This window comes from Miscanthus floridulus, chromosome 16 (genome assembly GCF_019320115.1).
Source record: "Miscanthus floridulus cultivar M001 chromosome 16, ASM1932011v1, whole genome shotgun sequence".
Taxonomy (NCBI): domain Eukaryota; kingdom Viridiplantae; phylum Streptophyta; class Magnoliopsida; order Poales; family Poaceae; genus Miscanthus; species Miscanthus floridulus.
In genome coordinates, this window is record NC_089595.1 from 102529567 (window position 1) to 102556014 (window position 26448).

Below are 26448 nucleotides of genomic sequence, written 5' to 3' on the forward strand. Positions count from 1 at the left end.
AACGACGGACTGACCTGACCAACAGTCATACGGATGCTATCGTCTTGTCCACCGCCTGCGAGCTTGTTGCTCCGCTAGACGCTAGTTGCCTAGTTCACTCGCCGCGATGTCGCCCAGCCACCAGCTCCGCCTCGCCGCGGCTCTTCCTCTGCTGCTGCTTCTCCCCGCGGCTTCCACCGCCAGGGACACCATCGCGCCGGGCCAGCCGCTCCGGGGAAACGACACGCTCGTCTCGTCGGGCGCCGGCAGCTTCGTGCTGGGCTTCTTCTCCCCGCCGGGCTCCAACAATACCTACGTCGGGATCTGGTACGCCAAGGTGCCCATCCGCACCGTCGTCTGGGTGGCCAACCGCGCCGCCCCCGTCCGTGGCCCCGCGGGGGACAACGCCGGCGCCACGCTCTCCGTGTCCAGCGAAGAATGCGCGCTCGCCGTCGCGGACGCCAACGCCACGGTGGTGTGGTCGTCGGCGTCCCCGCGGCCCGGATCCGCGGCGTCGGGCGGCGGCGGCGGCGGGCCATGCACGGCGCGGATCCGCGACGACGGCAACCTGGCGGTGTCGGACCAGCGCGGGCGCGTGGTGTGGCAGGGGTTCGACCACCCCACCGACACGCTGCTCCCGGGGATGCGGCTCGGGGTGGACTTCGCGGCCGGGACGAACATGACACTGACGGCGTGGGCGAGCCCCTCCGACCCATCGCCGAGCGCCGTGGTGGCGGCGATGGACACGTCGGGCGACCCGGAGGTGTTCATCTGGAACGGGCCCACCAAGGTGTGGCGGTCGGGGCCCTGGGACGGCGTGCAGTTCACGGGCGTCCCGGACACCGTCACCAACAAGGGCATGGGGTTCAGCTTCCGCTTCGTCAACGACGGGCGCGAGGCTACCTACAGCTTCCAGGTCCGGGACGCCGGCATCGTCTCCCGGCTGGCGCTCAACAGCACGGGCGGCGTCGTCGGCGGTGGTGGGCTGATGCAGCGGTGGACGTGGCTGGAGGCCGCCGGCGCGTGGGGACTCTACTGGTACGCGCCCAAGGACCAGTGCGACGCCGTGTCCCCGTGTGGCCCCAACGGGGTGTGCGACACCAACAAGGTGCCCGCCTGCTCCTGCCTCCCCGGGTTCACGCCGCGGTCACCCGCGTCGTGGGCGATGCGGGACGGCCGGGACGGCTGCGTCCGCGCCACGCCGCTCGACTGCGGCTCCAACCGCACCAGCAGCACCGACTGGTTCGCGCCGCTGCCGCACGCCAAGGTGCCCGACACGACGCGGGCGGTGGTGGACTTCGGCTCCAGCCTGGACCAGTGCCGGCAGCGGTGCCTCAGGAACTGCTCCTGCACGGCGTACGCCAGCGCGCCGGGCCACCGCGGCTGCATGTTGTGGACCGGCGGCCTCGAGGACCTCCGCGTGTACCCTTCTTTCGGCCAGGAACTCTACCTCCGGCTCGCCGCCGCTGACCTAGGTACGTCGCACCTCACTTGTCGTCTACGCACGTACGCATGCACAGTCTTAGTATATCTATTTTCTTTCGAAAAAAAAGGAAAACAAATTATTATTTATGCGGTCCTGCCGTTGTTCCGTACAAAGATGCATGCTGGTTGGTGAGAACTTGTACACGACCTTCTTCCGTTCTGTCGTACAAGTACAATGATGCACGCATTTTGGTTGGTGATGAGTGGAAAACGTGGCACCAGCCTTCCTTTCCTTGAGTTTACCACGTTTTACCCTTTTTACAGTACAGTAGATGTGCAGAAAAGCACGCACTAGGGTTATGCCAAGTAGCACATGAGAAAAGACTAGAGCATCTTTTAGCACGAAATGGAAAGTTTTGATGTCACATCGAATGCTTCGGGGAATATCGGAAGAGATTTTTGGATATAAATAAAAAAAACTAATTACATAGCTCGTCTGAAAACTGAGACGAATTTATTAAGCCTAATTAATCCGTCATTAGCGCATGTTAGTAACAGTAGCACTTATGGCTAATCATGGACTAATTAGTCTTAAAACATTCGTCTCGCGATTTTCAACCAAACTGTGCAATTAGTTTTTTTTCGTCTATATTTAATACTCCATGTATGTGCCGCAAGATTCGATGTGATAGTTTGGGGTGAAAATTTTTGGGAACTAAATCAGGCCTTAGTTCCTTGAATAATTTCATCGGTATCTGTAGTTCGTCCCCCTCAAATCAAACAGTACTACGCCGACAGTATTTTTCTCTTACACTAAAATAGATTTAGCCGGCTTATCAGTTGGTTTTAATAGCAGTCGAATAGACCCGAAGGTTAAGATAGATAGACAGATGGCTTGTGGCTTTACCGTGACGAAATAGATTCCGTTCCAATCAATTCTGGCCCTCTTGAGGCTATCTCCAACAACGCAGACCCAAATAAGAGACCCATTCTATACTATGGGTCACGCACAGTAGAAGGATCCCGGACCTAAAACTCCCATCCTCCAACAGCCTACCCAAAACCTGTCCCTCTCTCCTCACTCTCTCCCCCGCGCGGTCCTAGGCGCTGCCTCTCCGCCGGTCTTCGTCGCCTCCGGCCCCCCTCCGTCGCGGCTCCCCGACGCTGGCAGAGATCCCCAGCGTGGCGGGCCTCTCCAGCAAGCACGGGCCTCTGCGGCGGCGCCATCCCCGAAGCCCTAGATCTCCGCGGCGGCGCCATCCCTGAAGCCGGCTCCCGTGACGACGCGGCGGCCTTCTCCGGCGAGGACACAACAGCCTTCTCCGGCGAGGACGCGGTGGATCTCGCCGCCGCGATTCCCAGCGCGGGCTCCTCCCCCATGGCTCCTAGCGCGGGCGGATCTCGACGCCTCGACCGGAGTCAGGCGCGTCTCCCAGCGCGGGCGGATTCTCCTCCGCCGCATCTTCCCAGCAGCAGCGGCGCTATTCCTGGCTGCCTGGTGGCGCTTCTTCCCAGCGGCGGCGGCTCCTCCATCCCCTCCCCGGCCGGCTGCTCGTTCGCCACAGTTTTGCGTCTCCGCGCGCCGGGTCTCTCTCGACGACGCAGTTTTGTGTTTCGGCGAGCGTCGTATGCAAAATGGGTGGGGTGTTTTGGTATTCTGTTGGAGGCCGTTTCTTTCACGCGGAAGAGGCATTTTGGGTATAGGTCGCGTGATGCGTCTCCAGCTGGAGACAGTCTGAGAAGACTTCGGGTCCGTTTGGTTCGCACCTAAACTTTGCCGCACCGCGCCGCAAGTTTGGCGTGCATTTGGTTTGCTACGGCAGTTGCCGTATTCCGCGGCCTCGCCATCACGTGCCACTGCATTTTTCTGCCAAAACATGCCGCTAGTGCGGCGAACGAAATTGGCGCCGCAAGTTGCTGCCAAAACATGCACCGGCTGGGAACCAAACGAGTGCCTGTCGTAATCACGCAGACACACACACAGTTCATAATCCACACTGCTGAACGTGCCAACACAGTAGTGTTGCTGCTGCTAGTGCCCATGACTATTCCAGCACCTCCCTCGGCCCTGGAGACGGCACTTTCTTTCTGCCCGTAAGGCATCAGCATGATATTTCCGTGTTGCAGCAGCGCAAGCCACCAGCAGGCATGCCTACCATCGAACCCGCGTGAAACCTCGCGTGGTGCACGAGTACAAAGCTGGCAAGGGCGAACGATGGTGACCACTTGCTGGTAAGGTTTCTTAGGGACCATGATGACGAAGAATAACGAAACGTTGAGAGCAACGGATTAATACCAACGTAGGAGTATTAGACCAATGAGTCAACAATGTCTAAATCAGCGCTTGTGTGGTCCTCAAATCTAGACTTGTAATCGTGGTTTTCGCATGAGGTTGTTGTGTTAACCTCCAAACATGAGGAATGACAGAAATGTTTTGGGTCTCTTTCTTGTTTCTTCTCATTACGAGTCAGTCAAACAAGGAAACACCCCAAAACACCCTTCCTGCCATGGGGATAGCGACTAACGTTTTTTTAAGCTATATATTGTGAATGATATTCAAATTCAACTAGAAGAGAAGCTAAAAATAATAATAATAAAAAACTAGCCAAATTTTGCAATGCGTGTTGCGTGCCTGAAAGAAAAATACATTGGATTTATAAAGGATAAACCTGAAATCTTTACTTCTCTGTTTGCTGCAAGCCTGCAGCTATAAAAAAAACTTGAGAAATTGCATCATTGCTAGTGAACAAGCTAAGGAAGATCCTACTGAAGACGTTATGCTTCCTGCAATAAACATGAAAGTTGTTGCAACTAAGTACCGTTAACATCATGTATGCCCCATTTTAAACAGAAATTTAAATCATCAAAGAACTTAGTTGAGCATGCATGGACATACCTGGAATAGATGTCGTATTCACAGGCCAATAATTGCCCTGGAAGCTCTCACACAACACAAGTATGAGGTATGAAACCATCTCAAGTGAAAGACCTTTTTCAATCGCCCTGTTCGTTTGGTTTATAAGCCGTACTTTTTCAGCCAACGAATATTATTTTTCTTTCACAATAAATCAGCCAATAGTACTTTCAGCCATGACTTATCAGCCAAGCAAACATGGCAAATATCAAGCAATAAGTGGTCCAAAGTCCAGGAAATGTCACATGCTGATGCTGACTCTGAAACATAGTACTTCACTTTTTTTATATAGAAAATGGAAAAAAAAATCATAGCACTTAACTGCACATGCTTTCCAGCAATATCATTATATCACAAGCCTAAGGGCTATATATAATAAAGAAAACAAAATATCATAGTCTTTTCCTGCAAATGTATTGCCAGAATGAAAAGGGAGACTTTTTGTTTGGTACTTGAGCTCATCTTAACTATATATGGGGACTCCAGGACCCGTTCATAGAACAAGTCCTGCTATGTGCATGAACAAATCTTTCTGGAATTTTCTTTTATGATAGAACACGCATTACATCCACTAAAAAATTGTACTGATTCTGTGTGTTTCTTGTTTAACACATGTGCATTAGATTGGGGAAAATGTTGTAATGTAATCATTTTTAATAAGAATACACAGCAATTAAATTTATTCAATGGAACTCAAGAGTAGGAAACGGATCGCCTGGAAGGCTGCAACAACACAAAAAAATATCAAAGTTACTTAGGATTAGCACCATATGCTCCAAATGAAAGAACACCAAGCAAGAATATCTAATCAACATACTACATACCTGGATGGGATTTGTTACTTTTTTTTTCGATTGCCTCACTAGTACAGAAATGGACTTTACTCCCGGTTGGAAAACCCCTTCAGTCCTGGTTTCCCAACCGGGAGCACGAATCCGGGACTAAAGGGTCCATCCTTTAGTCCCGGCTTCTCGCCCGGGACTAAAGATGAACCTTTAGTCCCGGTTGGTAAGACCAACCGGGACTAAAGAGGCCTCCCGGCCTGGCCACATGGGGCGGTCCTTTAGTCCCGGTTGGTATTACCAACCGGGACTAAAGGTTTTTATTTTTTTCTTTTTGTTTCTATTTTCAATTGATGATTCGTTTTGGTTTTCGAATAGGTTTTCGAATATGCATTCTACGCTGCTAGTAATATACGTATTCTACATGTTTATAATGTTCGAACATTTTGTACAAACTAAAGTACGAAACTAACGTATATATTACATGCATATACATATATTGTACGTTATTTTATGTACATAATATATATATATATATATATATATATATATATATATATATATATATATATATATATATATATATATATATATTACAAATAAAGCTTGTATTGTATATTCTATCATATCCTTGGGATAACAAATTCACTCCATCTGGTTTGGCTTTCATGTTTCGTTGATGTCATTGTAGAACTTGCCGGCAGGGTTGAGGACCTAGTCATTAAGAAATCCTGCTATGGTCTCTTGAATTGCTTTCAGTTGGTCACGTCATATGACTTTTTCCTTCAACCATAGAGTCTTCAATAAAAGTTAAAGAAAAAGTATTAATATATATATATATATATATATATATATGTGTGTGTGTGTTGGTCACGTGATTACTTATATATATGAGCAACAAAAGAAATTGTGAATATATGAATATATTTATATAACGTACTTTGAGGATCTCTTCAGGAGTTTTTTTTGCGTACGCCATGATGAACTCGCAAACATAGTATCCGCAATAGTTGTTCCCCTGTTCTTGCCTCAGAACCCACTTTTACGAGAAAAAAGATCCGGTGAATTGAAAGCATGCATGGTGTTAATTGAATTATATATATATATATATATATATATATATATATATATATATATATATATATATATATATATATATAAATGTAGCTAGTACTTACTTTGTGTGCGATTACATCTAGTGGCGCTTTGTAATGTTTCATGTGGTGTTCCTCAATGAAACTTTTCCAAACACTACGCCCAATAAAATAAAATTTTAATTTGGCCTTTAATAATTGTTGCAGTTAAGAGATCGGGGTATATATATTTGCTAGAGAGATCAAATTACCTTTGGATAATATCTATCATGTCTTGGTACTCTGTTTACTCTTTTCTTAACGAGTCTAATATGCTCAAGCGACTATTGGCCATATCGATGACCATCAATATCCAGTGATTGCTGTATATATTTTTATACACAAATATGATCGACATTAACTAGAGTCAACATATATATATATATATATATATATATATATATATATATATATATATATATATATATATATATATATGGGAGATAGCTTAGCTAGTAAGAAAATAATTGAACAAATATCCATATGATCGATATTAATTATTTAACACTCACTTGAAGTTGTAGGGGAAGAGTATGTTATTGTTTTGTTGGTTCACTAAGAACCTCATGAGATTTTTCTCGAGTTCAGCTTTCCATTGAGGCAGGGGGTTAGAGTGTTTGAATACGACATTTGGATCAATGAAACCAACATCATTATCCTTTCTCTTTCTGAGTTCTGTCATCTCATATCTGTATATATAAAAATGTAGTGCGAGGATATATAATTTATATATATACATGTAGCTTTATATATATACACTTTAATAGTAGAAAATAATCACACTTACAGACAATAGCAGCTAATGAGACTTTTGTCGAGAGAGTCCAGGTGGCATAGTTGGTGTAATTCTACAAACTCGACATATATAACGTCATCGCCACGGAAGTAATGTTGGTTTCTAACTCTGACAGGAACAAAGGCCTCTCCCCGTTCACACGCCGCCATGTACCACTTGTTTAGCAGGTACATTTGCGTACCCAGATCACCTAAGGCCTCAGGGTTGCATATACTCTTTCCAAGTTCAAATTTCTTCCAAGGATCCACTTTCGGAGCAGATGGTCCTTCAGCGAGCACTTGGGCAAGGTCCAAACCAGTTTCCTCATAAAACCGAGCCAGCTCCTCAAAATCGACGTCTAAGTCTAAGTTCGAACCATATTCATTACGAACGACAAGAGGGGGGACTGATTGTTGCGATTGTTGTCCAAGTTGTGCAACACCTTTCCCTGGTCTAGTCTTTTTCTGCGCCGCCTCAAATGACTTGGTGAGAGAGCGGTCGTAGTCCGATTTTGGCAGGGTCTTTTGAGATTCCCGTTTTTTTTTGTCCACCTTCTTTCTTAGAAGATCTAGAGGTAGGTAGAAGTACGGTTTCTTCGGATTCTCCCTCGTTTCTCGTTGCTTTTTCACTTTTTCGAAGAAACTGTCCATATCTTTTTGTACTGCAGCATTTAATTCCTTTTCACTTTTCTCGTAAGACAGTTTTTAGGGAATAATTGGATTAGATGTGGCTTTCTTCTTTGCCGGCTAGTGGGCCAACGGTTTCGTTTGCGGGGCGGACCTCTTAGGAGCTGGCTTCTTCTTAGTCATCAAGGGAGACGGGGAAGCCGTTGGAGACCTCCTTGGAGGCGTTGGAGACCTCCTTAGAGGTGGCGGCGGTGGCGGTGTTGCCACCTGATTTCCCGGAGCACTATGATGATCTGGAGATTGGATAATTGGACTTAGGTTGGCGAAGACCCTGCTGTGTGAGTACAAAAAAGAATAATTAGGTATAAGAAATTATTATTTTTAATCATGCATGTCAATAGAAAATTAGTGAAATTTTTTTTATTCACTTATGTCCGCACCTATTGTCTGGCAATTGAGGAAGCGGCGGTGGACTAGAGACCCTGAGAATAATGATGTAGCGCTTGCGCCATAGTATGAATGTCTTCTCTGCTTCTCCTAGAGTCTTCTCCCTATCACCTCCTAGAATATCAAGAGCCAGATCACTAAAACCTTTGTTAACTCTATCCACTGAGACGTTAACATATCCAGGTAGTATTATTGCCCCATGAATTCTTGGTGTCTTGGTAGGATCTGGAGGAGAAAAAACACCGAGAGTCCTGTGACAGAACCGCCCAATTTATACAAGATCAAGTACGGTTGTCCCCGCTAACACGTTGACACACCCATACTTTCACTCATATAAACCCGATAGTCCGCCGAGTGTCCCGAAAGACCTCGGTAAATCAACATCACAACCAAGATTGCGTGATTAAGCAAATACACATCACATACATTGGGTTGCAGCGGAAATAATATTACAAAGGGGTTAACAAATAATAGTACAAGTTTGGGTTTCAAAACCGCTTAGTGAAAACAACATAGCTTTCAAATGATTACATTAATATAAGTTCCAAATATATTGCTAACATAGTGACATCATCCGACAAAAGCATATAGATGAGAAGTAAGTATAGAATCACCGAGCCCACCGGCGGTTAGCCACCATCATCAACAGGTCGAGAACATCACCTGCAACAAGGTGGGATAAACCCTGAGTACTCGAATGTACTCAGCCAGACTTACCCGTCTTAAACCAAAATAAAGCGACACCAAGGATTATGCATGGCTTTCTTTAGTGGGCTAGCTGACTTGTTTGCGAAAAGCATAAGCTATCATGAAGAAACTATTTTTAAATACTTTGCATCATCTTTATTATGACCTATCCATCTAGGTAAGCACCTGTACTATAGCAATCACTTGATTAACCAATAACATCCAGTTACCAATTTAGATTTAGCATATCCCATATCATCCAGATAACCATCCTTGTTCCATAATAATTACTACGATGCAGTAACTCGAGTCAAGTGCTCACTATCCAGGAGCGATGGCGATTCGAATCGATTCCTAACCAGCTGGTGATTTATTCCTTACACAAACCTCACTCACCCGCTAAAGTGAGATATTGATCACCGAGTCAACTATCCAGGAATCTCGAGTTTGCTAGGAACCACATGTACCCGGGGGCCGACCGACTGCACTTTGGTCTTATCATCTCACCCCCGTGTCCTACCACACCTGCTCCGGCACAGTGCGCTGCGGGCAATCTACTCGGCCCGAATAATCTCCCAGCTTCGCGGTCGGAAGGTACTTTATCCGGCCAGCTAAATGTAAGGCATGCGTTCAACATGACTCGAGGGCCAACAACGGTCGGTCCTTAATCGACACAGACGGAAACTAACAGCACCCCAGAACCCTGTCTGGTTGCCTCCAACTTTTTCCGTCCGGTCTCCAATTATCCATCACACATGGTTAATTCCAGGATATCATTCTTTCCATAGCTAAACTCTTCCAGTAACCACCTATAATGTAGGTGACCGGATATCACCGATCGCTACCGGTCTAAGCAAGGCTAAGCAGTTATTCGATCCTGACCTAATAGGGTAACAAGATAGTAAGGTAGGCAAGGATAGTAATAAATGCATCAACGGTTTCAATCAACTCCTACAACTTAATGCAACAATATATAAACTCATATATATAGAAAGAATTGTTTTTATAAAGTAGGAGACTTAGAATGCTCCGGGGCTTGCCTGGGATCCGACACAAGTCAGTTCAGTTAGCTTGCACCATCCTGGTGACATCTCCGGTCCTAGCACTTGCTTAGTCCTTCCATCTTCGGGATAGATCCTCCATACATCGTCTTCGGGTTCGGCTCCAACATCATGTTCTTCACGTGGTTCATCTAGCGCACCTAGATGAGATGCAAGATGCGTGTGTATGAATGTGATGAATTGTAACACAAGATGCATCACATAAACATTCAAGACAAACACAAGATTATGCAAGACATAGACACCAATAGCTATTTAACTAACCTCACACCACTAACTATAGAGAGCAAGCTACTCACATCAACTCATATCAAGCAAACAAATTATTCACAGAAATCACAGAGTCAAGGCTGCAACAGCAGCAACTAATTTTACTCATAACAGGAGTTGTACTAATCCAAAAGACATGCAACAAGACAATCTGGAAAGCTTATAGAATTTTCTACAATTCATCTTTAATCATATTAGCATGATTCTCAAGTTAACTAAGTCAAATATATCCATTTACAGAAACTGGTCCACAATTGACAGAAAGCAGCCATTTCTGAAACCCAACTTTAAACAGCTGTAACTCTTAAACTACTTGGCCAAATGACACCAAATTTTAATAGAAGCTAGATACATGAATTATCTATAACTTTTGTATAAATAAGTTTCACAACAAAGCACATTATCATGAAGAACTTTGCTAAGTTCCCAGATCTGTCCATAAACCACATCGGCAAGAAAATAATTATTAACTCATGTTGCAAACACATAATTGGGCAAAACCAACTTTACCAACATTTCACACATGACTAAAGAACACCATAAAACCTAGTGTCCATGACCAAATAAATTCTTTTAATGCATTTCTTAATTTATTTTAGATAACAAGGTGACTTAATGAACATATACCAAAACTATACAATAAACTTTACAAAAATTACAGTAGCTCACCTATCCTCTCAATAGTCTACTGTACAATTTTCACCCCATTTGAATATGTATAGCAACCTCTATGAAAAAGACAAGTCGCTAAAGCAAGAAATCATGTGAGAGCAAGATAAACCAATAACTCACTCATGTAGCAACCAATGACCATGAAATTTTTACCACACATCAAACATCACATGAGTAGCATGCCACAAAAATTTCACTTCATTTGGAGCCCTAGATCTACAGTTATGAAAAATAACAAATTCAACTAGCATTACAACCTTACTGCACAAATCTATTTTTACCGCAAAATATTTAAACTAAAACATGCCATATTATAGATCCACTACATAGATAATTTCACAAGGATTCCAAAAAGTCCTCATTTACTATTTTATGAATTTTCTATGATTTACTATGAATTTCCAAAGTTCCTGTAAAATAATTACAAACCAGTCCTTACGGCACTATTCACATGAGTCTATGACATTGTAGATAGGACCCTCCCTTTCTCCTAATTGTTGCGCGAAGTCCTTTGTCTCCTTCCAAAAACAGAACAGGCAGGGAGGATGTCGGGACCGGCCGGCCAGAGGCCTGCCAGCGGCGACTCGATGACCGGAGAGGCGCGCGGTGGCGACGGCAGACGCACCTGCGCCTGGCTCCACCTAGGCAGCGGCAACCTGCAGCCTTCCTGCCCATGCGTGCCAGCGGTGGTCGCGGCCGCCTTGCCGGTGGCAACAGCCATGGCAGTGGAGGCAGTCGGGCAAAGGCTAAGGTGGCGCGGCGCGAACGGAGGAAAGCGGCGACGCGTTCCATAGGAGCGAAGAAGGCTTAGAGTAGGGAGTAGCGACGATGCATTCGATGGAAGCGGCTCAGCCGCGGCGGACATGGCGAGCGAGAGACAGAGAGACAAAACGAGAGGGAGGGCGCAAGGGAAGGCGAGAGGGAGTGGAGAGCTCGGGCGCTCGGCTTTCAAGCATATGGAGGCGAGGTGGCGAACGGGCGCAGCAGAGAGAAGCCACGCGGCGCGAGCAGTCTGTGACCGGTCGGCCATGCAGCTGCTTCTGCTAACTCAAGGAAAAATCTAATACTACCTCAAACATACCACTGAAACTCAAACTTCGTACCTCCGTAACTCCTAAACCACGAGGATTTAGCAAAAACTCTATTAATAAAAGTTGTAGATCTACATACCCTCTCAAACTTTTATTAAAGTACCATGGTCCGATTCGAGATGGTTAGCAAACTACAAGGCATCAAATATGGTCACAAAAAAACTGGAAAACTGATCTTCAGTTTTACAGACTTAGGCAAAATTTCGAGCTCCCAAAACAGACATGGATTCTAAATTGATGGCTCAGTTTGACTTTCTTACAAGCTGATCTAGCTCTTGGTACAAAAACAAAGTTTGTTCTACTCCACTCAAACTTCAACTTTTGTTTAGGTTCCACTGCCATGCAAACCCTCTAAACCATAGTTCAAACCAAGTCAAAGTAGCATCACGATAAAGCTTAAATTAGAGTTTTAGACCGATTGAGGCATTTTCTTGATCTCTGCTCAACACGAACCCTTCATGACTTTTGTTGTAGAGTTCAATTAGAGTCATTTGGGCAACGTAGCAAGGTTTGGTTGACTTCATAGGTTTCCATCCACTTGATAAAGCAATTCATGCAAAGATATGACTTATCATTTTATGTGACTTTTTGATTCCAAACTTCATGAAACTTTTCCATGGATCAATATAGATGGATATTGATGCGAGACACATGAAACAAGTACATCCAGCATTACTCAAGCATACTTTTTAGAAAGGGTAACATGTAAGCAATGGTGCATGGTCCAAGTTTAAGTGGTGGCTCATTTTCATATGTTTGACCTAACATCTCCAACACCACTTAACATGTCATGGTTAAGCTTAAACCCATTGCTTAACTGGTGACAAACACCTAGGGTGTTACAAGCCCCCATGATTATGGCATTCTCTTTTGGAATATGTAGCTCACATGATGTAAACGGTGCAGTGATGTCATCCACAGGGAAACATAGCATTGCGTCATCTTGATTTGGCAACTCCGTGGAAGCGCAGCTGCTTTTCAACTGATCAGGAGGGCTAATATTAATGTTGATTCCTGCATCTGATGCCTGCCTTTGGACACTCATTGCTATTTGCACTTGCTTTATGATTTCGTCTTGCATTCTAGCTTGCATGTTTTTTTTACGCTCTTGTGCTTGAAGCAACGCCTCCCATGACTCACGAACATATTCCTTCAACCTGCTGATCCGCGCTGCTTCCTCATCCTTCCTTCTCTGTCGGCTTCTGTAGGTATCTCTGTCGTTAGGGAAACCATGCTCCCAAGAAATGTTCCGTCCTAAACCTCTTGTTTGGCCACTGTGTTCAGCAGTCCCGATAGCATACGTCAGTTCTTCCTTCTCTCTATTGGGCCTGAACGCACCAATAACTTTAGCTTGAAGAGCATAAGATAATCTTTGTGTTGCTCTTTCGAGTTTTGGGCCATGAACCAGCTTCCCGGTCTCTAGGTCCAGTCTTTCCCCATGAGCGAAAAACTAATTCTTCACGTGTTTGGGCCAATTGAGTGATTCTGGTGTGATACCCTTAGCAAGAATGTCCGCTTCCATTTTTCCCACTTGGGAATGGCAGTCGCGTAGCCACCAGATCCCATGCCATGGTGGTATATCTTCTGTCAGGCATTCTCTTGGTTCCTTCTGACCCGTTCCTCACCCTCTTTCGATGTCTGTACTGTACAAAATCATTCCAGTAGGGCCTCAACTTCGCGAGCGGGCCACTAGTATTGAAATTAGGCGTTAGGTTCTTCTTGACATATTTCGTGTATAGGGATTTCTTTCAAGTCTGGAATTGTGTGGCCATCTTCTTCATAACCCACTTTCGAACTAGCTCCTTCAATTCACGATCGTTGATATCATCATAATTATCCGCTTGCAACGTGAAATGTTGAAGGATATCATCCCAAATTAAATTCTTATCAAGATCAGAGACAAAACTAACATGAGGCTCGTTGATCTTTTGCTTCCATTCATGAGCACTGATCGGAACTCTATCCCTTACAAGGTACCTACAGTGTTGCACGAATTTCCTTGCATGTGGACCAAGTGGTTCGCCTGTCTCGATATTGAATTCCGATATTATGTAGCGCCCCTCCAATGGCTTTTTCAGGCCTCGAATATTTTTGCTTTTTCCCGTTGTGGTCATCGATTCAGAGGGCTACGTATAAAAATAAATAAATAAATATCATGTGTACACATAATAGATGATAGATATTCAAATATATATATACTATATTCAAATATATATATAAATATATATATATACCTCGCTAGTATTTTCTTGCACAATATTTTCTTGGTTTTCTTCAAGAGCCAGGTATTGACTCCCGTCATCTACATCCTGCTGGTCACCATCGACAAATTGAGTGTCGGTGTTGATAATATTCATCATTTTTTCATCCATGTTGTCTCTCGGGGCAGCCATCTAGCTTTTACTCCACTAGATATATCTATAAAAAATAAAACATGTTTCAATAAATAACCATCCGTACTAGTTGATCTTGCTTACGTGATCATCTCGGCGAGCATTTCTCCACTAGACAGCACCGTACTTAGCCAAGGAAGAGCTTCGATTCTGCGAGGAAGGGAACATGGTCTTCCACGATCGTTGCCGCTCTTCCTCGTAGAATCAAAGCTCCTCCTTGACGTTCGTTACCGCTCGGCAGAGAACATGCTTGCCGAGATGAACACGGTCCACAAATTCAAGTAGTACGGATTTTCTACAATTTTCTAACTATTTTCTAAGTTTTTTATTTCATGGAAAAATTAATTCTAAAAAATAAAAGGCATGATTTCTAAGTATTTCATTTCATGAAAAAATAATTCTAAGTGACCTGCTCGATATCGGCGAGCTCGCGGGCGTTTAGGTTGCCGAGGATAGTAACATTTGCAGATGACATTTGTAGGTCAAAAGTTATCAAATATCCATCAAATTATAGCTTAAAAACATGTTTCAATAAATAACCATCCGTACTAGTTGACCTTGCTGACGTGATCATCTTGGCAAGCATTTCTCCATCGGACGGCACCGTACTTGGTCAAGGAAGAGCTCCGATTCTATGAGGAAGGAAACACGGTCTTCCACGACCGTTGCCGCTATCCCTCGTAGAATCAAAGCTCCTCCTTGACGTCTGTTACCGCTCGACAGAGAACATGCTCGCCGAGATGAACACGGTCCGCAAATTCAATTAATATGGATTTTCTACAATTTTCTAACAATTTTCTAAGTTTTTCATTTCATAGAAAAATTAATTCTAAAAATAAAAGGCATGATTTCTAAGTATTTCATTTCATAGAAAAAAATAATTCTAAGTGACCTGCTCGATATCGGCGTGCTCGCGGGCGTTTAGGTTGCCGAGGATAGTAACATTTATGACATTTGTAGGTCTAAAGTTATCAAATATCCATTAAATTATAGCTCAAAAACATGTTTCAATAAATAACCATCTGTACTAGTTGACCTTGCTTACGTGATCATCTCGGCGAGCATTTCTCCACCGGACGGCACCGTACGTGGCCAAGGAAGAGCTCCGATTCTACGAGGAAGGGAACACGGTCTTCCACGACCGTTGCCGCTCTCCCTCGTAGAATCAAAGCTCCTCCTTAACAACCGTTATCGCTCGGCAGAGAACATGCTCGCCGAGCTGATCACGGTCCGCAAGTTCAACTAATACGGATTTTCTATAATTTTCTAACTATTTTCTAAGTTTTTCATTTCATAAAAAGTTAAAATAAAATGTTTAGTCGCGGAGTCCATAGAAACGACCATATTTTGACCTAGCAATGCATTGTCAATTGTTATTGCGTTGCATTGCACCCTGGACCGCAGCAACGAAATGAAAACTGTTAGGCCGGCTGTTCGGGCTCCAATTCTACGAACGAAGTGCACAAGACTAGCAACGCAACCGCAAAACCATGATCGGCGCGAGTTCTCCGCCGTCCCAATGGAAACAAGCCGCGTGGGCGCTACCGATGGAAACGAGCCGCACCGCTGGGCACTGCAGCCGCGTGGAGTCGATCAGTAGCATGAGTTCTCCGCCATCCCGCACATCGCGTTTTACATAAACTCAAACACGCTCAAACATACAATGCTACAGATAGGCACATACAAGAGATCAAAACTAATTACAAGGCTCGGCCGCGCTCCGGTGAGGCAGCGCGCTCGGAGAAGGCTCGGGCGAGCTCTGGTGTGGCAGCGCGGGGAAGACTCGGCCGCCCTCCAGTGAGGCAGCGCGCGCGGGGAAGGCTCGGGCGAGCTCCGGTGAGGTAGCGCGGTGAAGGCTTGGCGCGATCCGGTGAGCACGAGCGAGGTTGGGGCCAGGGACGAGGACGGCGCGCGCTCCAGCGAGGACGAGCGAGGCGCGCTGGCTGGCCGAGAAGAAGCGCGCTGGCCGGTCGGAGAAGAGGCACGCTGACAAGGCGAGGGTAGGGTGGTCGCCTGGGAGCGGTGGCACTGCTGGATCGATCTGGTGGAGAAGATGAGGCGACGGCGTGGCGAAGACAGAGAGTAAGAGAACTAGGGCATGGGTTATAAAGGGATACCTTTAGTCCTGGTTGGAGCTACCAACCGGGACTAAAGAATCTTTAGTCCTGGGCTATTATTACAACCAGGACTAAAGGTCTGAGCTTTAGTCCCGGATGTACCCACGCCCCGGGAGTAAAGGGCGTTTCGACGAGCTGCGAAAACTACAGCTCTACCTTTAGTCCCAGGTGGTTGATCCACCCGGGAGTAAAGGGGGATCTGTCCCGGCTAGTGTATACACCCGGGACTAAAGCACCACCTTTAGTCCCGGGTGGTTGATCCACCCGGGAGTAAAGTAAGTTTTTTCCTTTTTTATATATTTCTTTTATATAAATATGCAGAGAGTTATTAATTGCCTAATAAATAAAATATTATCCAAAAAAATTATAAAAAATTCTTTGACTTGGTTTTGCATTATTATACGCAACAAAAATTTGTCAACTAAACTCTTTTGTTTTACTGTATAAATATTTGACATAGTGTAAATAATAATTACAATTTACACCATGCAAAAATATACTACTTAATTAAAATCATTAAAACTATTGTTTTTCGACAGGAAATTAGTTTTCACATCTTATTAACGTTCATCATTTGGTTTTTCATCACACATTCTCCACGGAAAATCCACCGTCTAGCAGAAAATTCATTTGAACCGTAGAAAATATGAAAACATGACAATAAAATCTGAAGTCACAATTATTATATAATAGGTCTAATACATCACAATATATATTAAGTGGGCACAGTAGTGAACTTTTTCTTAACATATATCCCTTGATTATGATCATCGCCATAACCATGGAGTGTCCTCATCATTTAGTTGGATGCTTGGGTCTTTAGTCACTGTGAAGGGTGGAATTCGGTCATCCTTTTCATAATCTTCTGATATGTCTGACTTGTCTTCAATTCCGACGATGTTTCTTCTCCCTGAAAGAACTATGTGGCGCTTTGGCTCATTGATTGGGTCGTTGTTGTTTTTTCCCTCTCTTCGGTTTTGTAGCCATGTCCTTGACATAGAACACCTGATTCACATCATTGGCAAGGACGAACGGTTCGTCTTTGTACCCAATATTGTTGAGGTCCACGGTTGTCATTCCATACTGGTTGTCGACTGCTACCCCGCCTCCAGTCGCCTTTACCCATTGGCACTTGAACAAAGGTACCTTAAAAGTAGATGCATAGTTTAGTTCCCATATCTCCTCTATGCGGCCATAATATATTTTCTTATTTTTATTAGGGTCGGTGGCATCTATGCGGACATCACTGTTTTGGTTGGTGCTCCTTTTATCTTGGGCTACTGTGTAAAATATATTCCCATTTATCTCGTACCCTTTGTATATGAGGATATGCCACGATGGCTGCCTAGCCAACAAATACAGTTGCTCATCAATACTCTCATCACCCTGACATTCTTTTCGCAACCAGTCACTGAAAGTTTCCATGTGCTGACACGTAATCCAAGCTTCAGACTTTCCTTGAAACTCGGATCGGAGCAACTCTTTATGTGTCTCGATATACGGATCCACCAAAGTGGAGTTTTGCAGAACTGTGTAGTATGCTTTATTAAAATAATTGTCCTGCATACCAATATATGGTTTCTTCCTTAGTGTCTCCTTTTCACTTAGTCTCCCCTCGTGTCGCGATTTAGGAACACCGATCGGGTCAAGGTCGAGAATAAAGTCAACACAAAACTCAATGACCTCTGTTCCATAGCCCTTGGCGATGCTTCCTTCTGGTCAAGCACGGTTGTGAACATATTTCTTTAGGACTCCCATGAACCTCTTAAAGGGGAACATGGTGTGCATGAACATAGGACCGAGAATGCTAATCTCCTTGACCAGGTGAACTAGGAGGTGTGTCATGATATTAAAGAAGGAAGGAGGGAACACCAACTCAAAGCTGACAAGACATTGAACCACATCATTCTGTAGTTTAGCTAGATCCATTGGATCGATTACCTTATGAGAAATTGCATTTAGGAATGCACATAGCTTCATGGTGGCTAGACGTACATTTAGAGGTAGAATTCCTCTTAATGCAATGGGAAGCAATTGTGTCATGAGCACGTGGCAGTCATGGGACTTTAAGTTTAGAACTTTCTTCTCTGACACATTTATTATACCCTTTATATTCGAGGAGAATCCAGATGGTACCTTGATGCTTGCTAGGCATTCAAACATGCTTTCCTTCTCTTCTTTGCTAAGAGTGTAGCTGGCAAGACTTAAGTAATGGCGTCCATCATCTGTCTTCTCTGGATGCAGGTTGTCTCGTTCTTTCAAACACCGCAGGTCCTGTCAGTGCTTCAAGTGTGTCCTTAGGCTTCCCATACACACCCATGAAGCCTAGCAAGTTCACACAAAGATTCTTCATCAGGTGCATCATGTCGATCGCGCTACGGACCTCTAGGACTTGCCAATAGGGTAGCTCCCAAAATATGGACTTCTTCTTCCACATGGGTGCAGTGACCGTCGATGTCGTTCGGAATATGTTCGCTGCCATGTGTCTTTCCAAATACTACTTTCACATCCTTAACCATATTGAGTACATCCTCACCAGTTCGGTTGCCCAACTTGGTCTGGTGGTCTGCCTTACCTTTAAAATGCTTTCCTTTCTTTCTTAGGGGGTGATTCATAGGAAGAAATCGACGATAGCCAAGGTACACGACCTTTCGATATTTTTTCAAGAATATACCTTTAATGTCATCGAAACAGTGCGTGCACGCATTATATCCCTTGTTTGATTGTCCTAAAAGATTACTTAGAGCAGACCAATCATTGATTGTTACAAACAACAATGCTCGCAGGTCCAAGTGCTCCTATTTGTGCTTATCCCACACACGTACACCTGGTTTGTTCCATAAAAGTAGAAGTTCTTCAACTAGTGGCCTCAGGTACACATCGATGTCGTTGCCATGTTGCCTTGGGCCTTAGATGAGCACTGGCATCATAATAAACTTACGCTTTATGCATAACCAGGGAGGAAGGTTGTAGATACATAGAGTAACAGGTCAAGTGCTATGACTACTGCTCTGCTCCCCGAAAGGATTCATACCATCCGTACTTAAAGTAAACCTTAAGTTTCTTGCGTCATTTACAAACTCCAGGAATTCTCTATCGATTGCTCTCCACTGGGACCCATCAGCAGGGTGTCTCAACATATTGTCTACCTTACGGTCTTCTTTGTGTCATCGCAATAACTTTGCATGGTCTTTGTTTCTGAACAGACGTTTCAAGCATGGTATTATAGGAGCATATCACATAATCTTGGTAGGGATTTTCTTTGTGGGACGTTCGCCCTCAACATCACCAGGGTCATCTTGGCTGATCTTATACCACGATGCATGACATACCGGGCATGCATCTAACTTCCCGTACTCCTCGCCATGGTAGAGGATGCAGTCATTAGAACATGCATGTATCTTCTGGATTTCTAATCCCAAAGGGCAGACTACCTGTTTTGCTTCGTACGTAGTGACGAATAATTCGTTATCCTTCGGAAGCATCTTCTTTTAGATTTTCAGTAACTCCCCAAATCTCTTGTCAGATACACTATTCTTTGCCTTCCATTGCAGCAATTCCAGTGTGGTACCCAACTTTTTCTGCCCCGCATCACAAGTTGGGTATAGCAATTTCTTATGATCCTCCAGCATGCGCTCGAACTTGATCTTCTCCTTTTCACTTTCGCATTCTCTTTGTGCGTCACGAATGGCCTAACCAAGATCATCAACGGACTCATCTTCTGCCCCTACCTCTTCTTCAGTTTTCCCCATTGTAGTATCATTGAAGGCCCCATATTCAGTAATAATGTCATTATCGTCCCATTGTTCTTCTTTACCTTCTTTTATTACAACCCCGGTTTCTCTGTGCTTCGTCCAACAAATATAGTTTGGCATGAAACCCGACTTCAACAAGTGTGAATGAAGACTCCTTAAGCTAGCATATTCCTTCAAATTCTTACATATGACACATGGGCAGCACATGAAACCATCGCGTTTGTTTACCTCGGCCACACGTAAGAAAGAATGCACGTCCTCAATGAACTCTTGGAAGCGGCGATCAGCATTGTACATCCAATATCGTCTCATCTGCTTGGAAGCGGCGATCAGCATTGTACATCCAATATCGTCTCATCTGCATTATATGACATACATACCATATTAAAACCTAGAACATAATTAGTTAATTATACGACATGTATGCCACCACACAAGGTATTAATTTATGAAAGTCTCGCTACAATGTAGACAATCCCATCTATCACTAAAAAAACTAAAGCTAAAATGCACTTCAGCAGCATAAGGATTTCGCGACCAATCCCAACTAAAACAGACATATCATACGTTTGTTCAACATCTATGGGCTTCTTCCGCAGGATCACTGCCTCATCAGCCGCCGTAACCGCCTGTGCAAGAGAGTTTTGCACGTGTTCAACATACTCTTCCTCCCAGTACCAGCCTGAACATCCAGTGCCATCCCACTGAAATTAAAACAAAAAATTAGAACTTTAATCACAATCATCATGAAAATAAGTATAAATTAACCATAATCATTAAATACGACAAAATAACTCACATTGTGATCTGAACACTTGTAGAAGATACGGCCCTTGTTGGGACACTCTTTCCTCACCCGGTACTCCATCACAATCTTCTCCTCACACTTATCGCATGCAATGAGAGGGAGATCCGGCCTCAGTCGCTTTGTAACCCGATGAGAGGCCGAGGACCCGAAAGCAGTTGCCATCTACTCTCTATACTCATTTTTAATATAATATAAATTTTTCATTTTATAAACAAATAAAATTAAAAAAAACTCTAAAATTCTCTATATCTCTAAAGCATGAAGCGGGCTATGTATGCTAGAAATGAAAGCTCAATATTAGTTTTGAATAACTACTTTAACCTTCCTTCATCCAAATATGTAAACTTTAAAGTGATTTTGAGCTTAAATGGCTTACAAATAAAAAAAATCTATCATAAAAAAAACCACATATATCTAGTCCACAAAATGAAATAAGCTACTGATGAAACATGAGAGTATAAAGTTGGTAACCTTTAGAACCGAAGAATCAATGGAGGAATGGAAGAAATCTTGTGATGAGGAAGAAGAGAGGCCGGCGATGAAGCAAGAACACTGAGCTTGAAGTGGCTCGGGCTCGGAGAGGAACAAGGGGTATATAGGAGGGGAACTATAGTCCCGGTTGTATACAGAAACCGGGACTAAATGTCCCTTTCTAGTCCCGGACGGAGCCTCCAGTCGGGAGTAGACTTTTACTCTCGGTTGGAGGTACAAACCGGGAGTAAAAGTGAACCTTTAGTCCCAGTTGGTAGCTTCAACCGGGACTAAAGGTCCCCTGCAGTAAAAGCCTGCCGCAGTAGCCGTTGGGCAGGGACCTTTAGTCCTGGTTGGAGCTACAAACCGGGACTAAAGGTCTGTCTACTCTCAGGCGCGAAAAATACCGAGACTAAAGCTAAATTTCGAGGTGGGATCAAAGGTCGTTTCTCTACTAGTACCTCTCATCTAGGTACATCTATAGCATCTGTTCGTACACACGCACGCCCACACAACACATGCACACAACTCACATGACTTGCGTACAAACAAACATATAACTACACCCAGATCTGAAGATCGTGTGCTTCTTGAGATCACCGAAATCCTCTGAATTCGTTGGCAACGAGCACGTCAGTGGGATTTGTTACTGTCACAAAGGGTGTTAGTTGTTTCCTTTACAACTAGCAGGTTAAGAATGGTCCATGTGAACGTTAGATCCAAACTGTAGCCGAAAGTAGTACTCAAATCCAAAGTGAGCACTAGGTTCTGTCGTGTGGCAGGGTAGTGTTTTTTTTCTGGGGTCAAGATGGTACTGCAGTCCTCTTTGCTTTTTTAACACCATCACACGATTTAAGCCTTATTTAAATTCATAAAATTTTGGATGTTCGGATACTAATAAAAAATAAAATTACAGAATTCGTCAGTAATCCGCGAGACAAATTTATTAAGCCTAATTAATTCATCATTAGCACATGTGTTACCGTAGCACTACATTGTCAAATTATAGACTAATTAAGTTTAAAAGATTCGTCTCGTAAATTAGTCGTAAACTATGTAATTAATTATTTTTTAGTCTATATTTAATACTCCATACATGTGTCAAATATTCGATGGGATAGGGAGTAAACTTTAGGCGAGGAACTAAACGAGGCCTTCAAGGCTAGGCACAGGTATTTCCCTGCCTCTTTCCAGCTGAATCGTTGGTACTGTCTACTGTGTATGGAACCCAAGCATTATTCTTAAACTGCAGATCACCCCCCTTGTTGCATGAACATTGCAGCATCTGTTTCCATGTCAAATTTCTGCACTGTTAGTGCCATTATATTCGTGGATGGGTCCGTCTCTCAATTGCTAAAATTCACTGGTGCGCACCACATGGATCTGGACCCATTCCATAAGGCCCATAAGGCCAGCTCATCATCATGCAGATACTTTGGATGAGAATCACATAGTTGGACCAAGTGTGCCAACAGTGATAACACCCGTCTTCTCTTTCCACTGCAATATCATGAAGAACCCTTTTTGCATATGAACATAGATTGTGAATCATATGCGAGGCATCCCAGTGTTCACGGTCCAGGGTAGGTGTGCCCTCTGTGTAGCATGCTGTGTTCAGTTCAACATACCTGGACCACAGATTTAAAGATTTTGATAATTGGGCAGTACATGACCACCAACTGTAGTTGATCCCATGGTAAGCAAAGGTTGCATAAATTATTTGATGCAACAAAGTGTTCCATCCATTGTTAAGAATGCTCTGCAGCAACCAGCAAGGAGTGAGCACTTCAAATATTATGCACCATATACTAGATCTGCTCCATAAATTCTGTATCATGCAATACAAAAGATCTACTGGCCATGGACCTGAAATAATATTTCTAGATTCACTCGCCTCACTTTCAATGTAGATATTCTAAACCGAAAATTTTATCATGAAGCTTTCATTCTTAGCGGTAGCAATATGCAATTCTACTCTCTTGTTAAATACTCTTCCACTCAGTAACCCTATCAATGTTTATATATTTATCAGAATATAGTCACAATCCATAATTAGCTTCACCGTAATTTCTAAGCCAGATAGAAAATTGTAGGTATCGATAAGCGTATGATTAAACTTATTATTTATGATTTTCTGTGCAGCTTCAATAGGCAAGTCAAAGAAAAAGGTCAGTATGGTGGTTGCAGTTGTTGTGAGCATAACTGCTGCCCTGGCAGTTCTTCTAGCAATCACAGGGTTTTTCATTTGGAGAGCAAAGAAAACAAAAGCAAGAAAACCAGGTGACATACTATCACTACAGACTGTTGACGTCCCCAAAAGGGCTTGTCAAGCGAACAGGGCATTCTACATCAATGTAAACTTGTTGCTTGATGTAATTTTAACTCTGGTGTTTTCATAGGATCAGCCATATGGACAGCTGGTTCACGCAATAAGGATGGGAGTGAAGGTAAGGATCATGGGGATGACCTGGAGATACCAGTATATGATTTCGAGACAATAGCAGCAGCCACGGAGGGTTTCTTAACTGAGAATAAGCTTGGTGAAGGTGGCTTTGGACCTGTATATAAGGTACAGATCTTAACCTAAATGATAGTGTGTAGTGTACTTACATCTTAAACAATTAGAAACAGTTTGAAGTGGCACCATGATGGCTCAGCTGCTGACTAAATTTAACACCGGCATTTCAGCACGCACAACATTTTCAAGCATTTCCAAATATATTGTTCTTTCGTGTAATGATGTATACAAGGCATCACTGGTAGTCCATAAAACAGAATGTGGTTTTATTCCTTCCAAAAACAATTGTGGACTTAGTCTCACTACAAGCCTAATTGGAAATGCATGACCACATAACTACAGGGTAAGCTTGAGGATGGACAAGAAATAGCTGTTAAAACACTTTCAAGAACATCGACACAGGGTCTTGCGGAATTCAAGAATGAGGTTTTGTTGATAGCTAAGCTCCAGCATCGGAATCTTGTTCGACTAATTGGATGCAGCATTTCTGGACCAGACAAGATACTTATATATGAATACATGGAAAACAAGAGCTTGGACTTCTTTATGTTTGGTATGCCCTTAACCTTTCTGAGCGAAAAAATTCAAAAACTATCAACAAATAAATAACAACCTATCTTTGTTACCAGACACAACCAAGAGCAAGCTACTTGACTGGCAAACACGATACCGTATAATTGAGGGAATTGCCCGAGGTTTACTGTATCTTCACCAGGACTCGAGATATAGAATCATCCACAGAGATCTCAAGACAAGCAACATTCTTCTGGATAAGGATATGACTCCTAAAATTTCAGACTTCGGCATGGCTAGAATGTTTGGCAGTGATGATACAGAGATCAATACTCTCAGAGTAGTTGGCACATAGTAAGTAACCACCTGATCAGACATGTCAATCAACTAATATTGTCTGTGCAATTGTATTGAATGTCCTAACAATAATGGCATTTACATGGTTTACAGTGGTTATATGGCTCCCGAATACGCAATGGATGGGGTGTTCTCGGTGAAATCAGATGTATTTAGCTTTGGTGTTATAGTGCTGGAAATCATTGCTGGTAAAAGGAACCGAGGTGTCTACAGCTACTCCGGCCACCTCAACCTTCTAGCACATGTGAGCATCCATCCAACTCAACAATTGCTCACAAGTAAAGGCCACTGAATTCAAATTGACATCCATTTTGTAACTGTTTCTGAATATTTACCAGGCCTGGAGCTTACTGAACGAGGGGAATGGCTTAGATTTAGTCGACGAGAATCTGAATGGCTCCTTCAACTCAGATGAAGTGCTAAAATGCCTCAAAGTGGGGCTTCTATGCGTGCAAGAGAACCCAGACGACCGTCCCCTGATGTCCCAGGTGCTGATGATGTTGGCCAGCACTGACACTGCCTCGTTGCCGACTCCCAAGCAGCCAGGCTTCGCTGCAAGAAGAGCTGCGGCTGAAGACACATCGTGGAGCAAGCCTGACTGCAGCATCGTGGACAACATGACCATCACAATGGTTGAAGGTCGGTAGAAAGCAATGTCCTATATATATGAGCACAAGACGTATACTGTAGAGTACTAGAGTGGCATCTCTGCTTTGTTATCTTGTTTGACAAATGTAGAAATGTTTCCAAAAAAAGATGTAGAAATCCGGGAAAGTATAGTTTTGTGAGTTGTGATTGTTTACTTCTAAGAACGAATGTAATTTATGTGCAAAATTGTACAATCCATCCTAATATTGAAAAGAATATAGAGATTATTGTAGAGCAAAATGAAGGGGTTGGCAGAGTGAAACCTCAACTCACATTGCACTGTGGGCGGTGCCAAGAGTCAGAGACCAACAATCCGCTTATCTCCTAGATTCAGTCTCCCTCTCTCATCTGAACTACATGAGAGAGGCTGGCGAAATTGCAAAACAACACAGTCGACCGAATCGGGATACTACCCGCGCATCCTCAGAACGTCGTCGAATGCACGCACCTCCGCTGCTCACCTCCTCGCCTCGCGCCTCCGCCTCCGCACCCTGCTCCGCAGCCACATGCCCACATCATCCATCCAGTCATCAATCCCCCCAAACTCGCGCGCCCAAACCACTAGACAGTGGACACGCCAATGCGCGACCGCGGTGCCCAGCGACGGGCGTTGCTCTCCGCGCCCTGGACTACTTGCCGCAGTCCGGCGGCGTGAGGCTGAGCAAGGCCGGCGGAGGGCAGGCCCCAAGAGGCCGTTCAAATCGCCACGATTGGTTTCTGCTTTCCTTTTTTTAATGATAATTTCTGCTTTCGTATGGGCACGACAACTCGGCCTGCAGACAGACCTGCATTCATCACACACAAAAATGTCATGTCCTCCTCAGCCATACGAAAGCCCGAGTTGGGTGTGTTTGATAGCGGCTGGTCACATTGAAGGTTTAGGCGAGTATTAAACACGAGTTAATTATGAACCCGTTCGCTGATCTGAAATTTGGCAGAAACTGGCTGAAAAATACTGTTCCGGCTGAATTGTTGTGAGAGAAAAACACTGTTTCGGCTGAAAAAA

At 44.0% G+C, this 26448-nt stretch overlaps 1 protein-coding gene across 1 annotated transcript; it reads left to right on the forward strand.

Moving 5' to 3' along the window:
* Positions 1 to 26122, forward strand: LOC136511869 (receptor-like serine/threonine-protein kinase SD1-8). The gene is made up of 7 exons (XM_066505895.1): positions 1 to 1454; positions 23549 to 23686; positions 23806 to 23975; positions 24267 to 24477; positions 24554 to 24791; positions 24888 to 25038; positions 25133 to 26122. The coding sequence occupies exons 1-7, from the start codon at positions 107 to 109 to the stop codon at positions 25439 to 25441; spliced, it is 2565 nt and encodes an 854-aa protein (XP_066361992.1). The 5' UTR covers positions 1 to 106; the 3' UTR covers positions 25442 to 26122.
* The last annotated feature ends 326 nt before the right edge of the window (positions 26123 to 26448 follow it).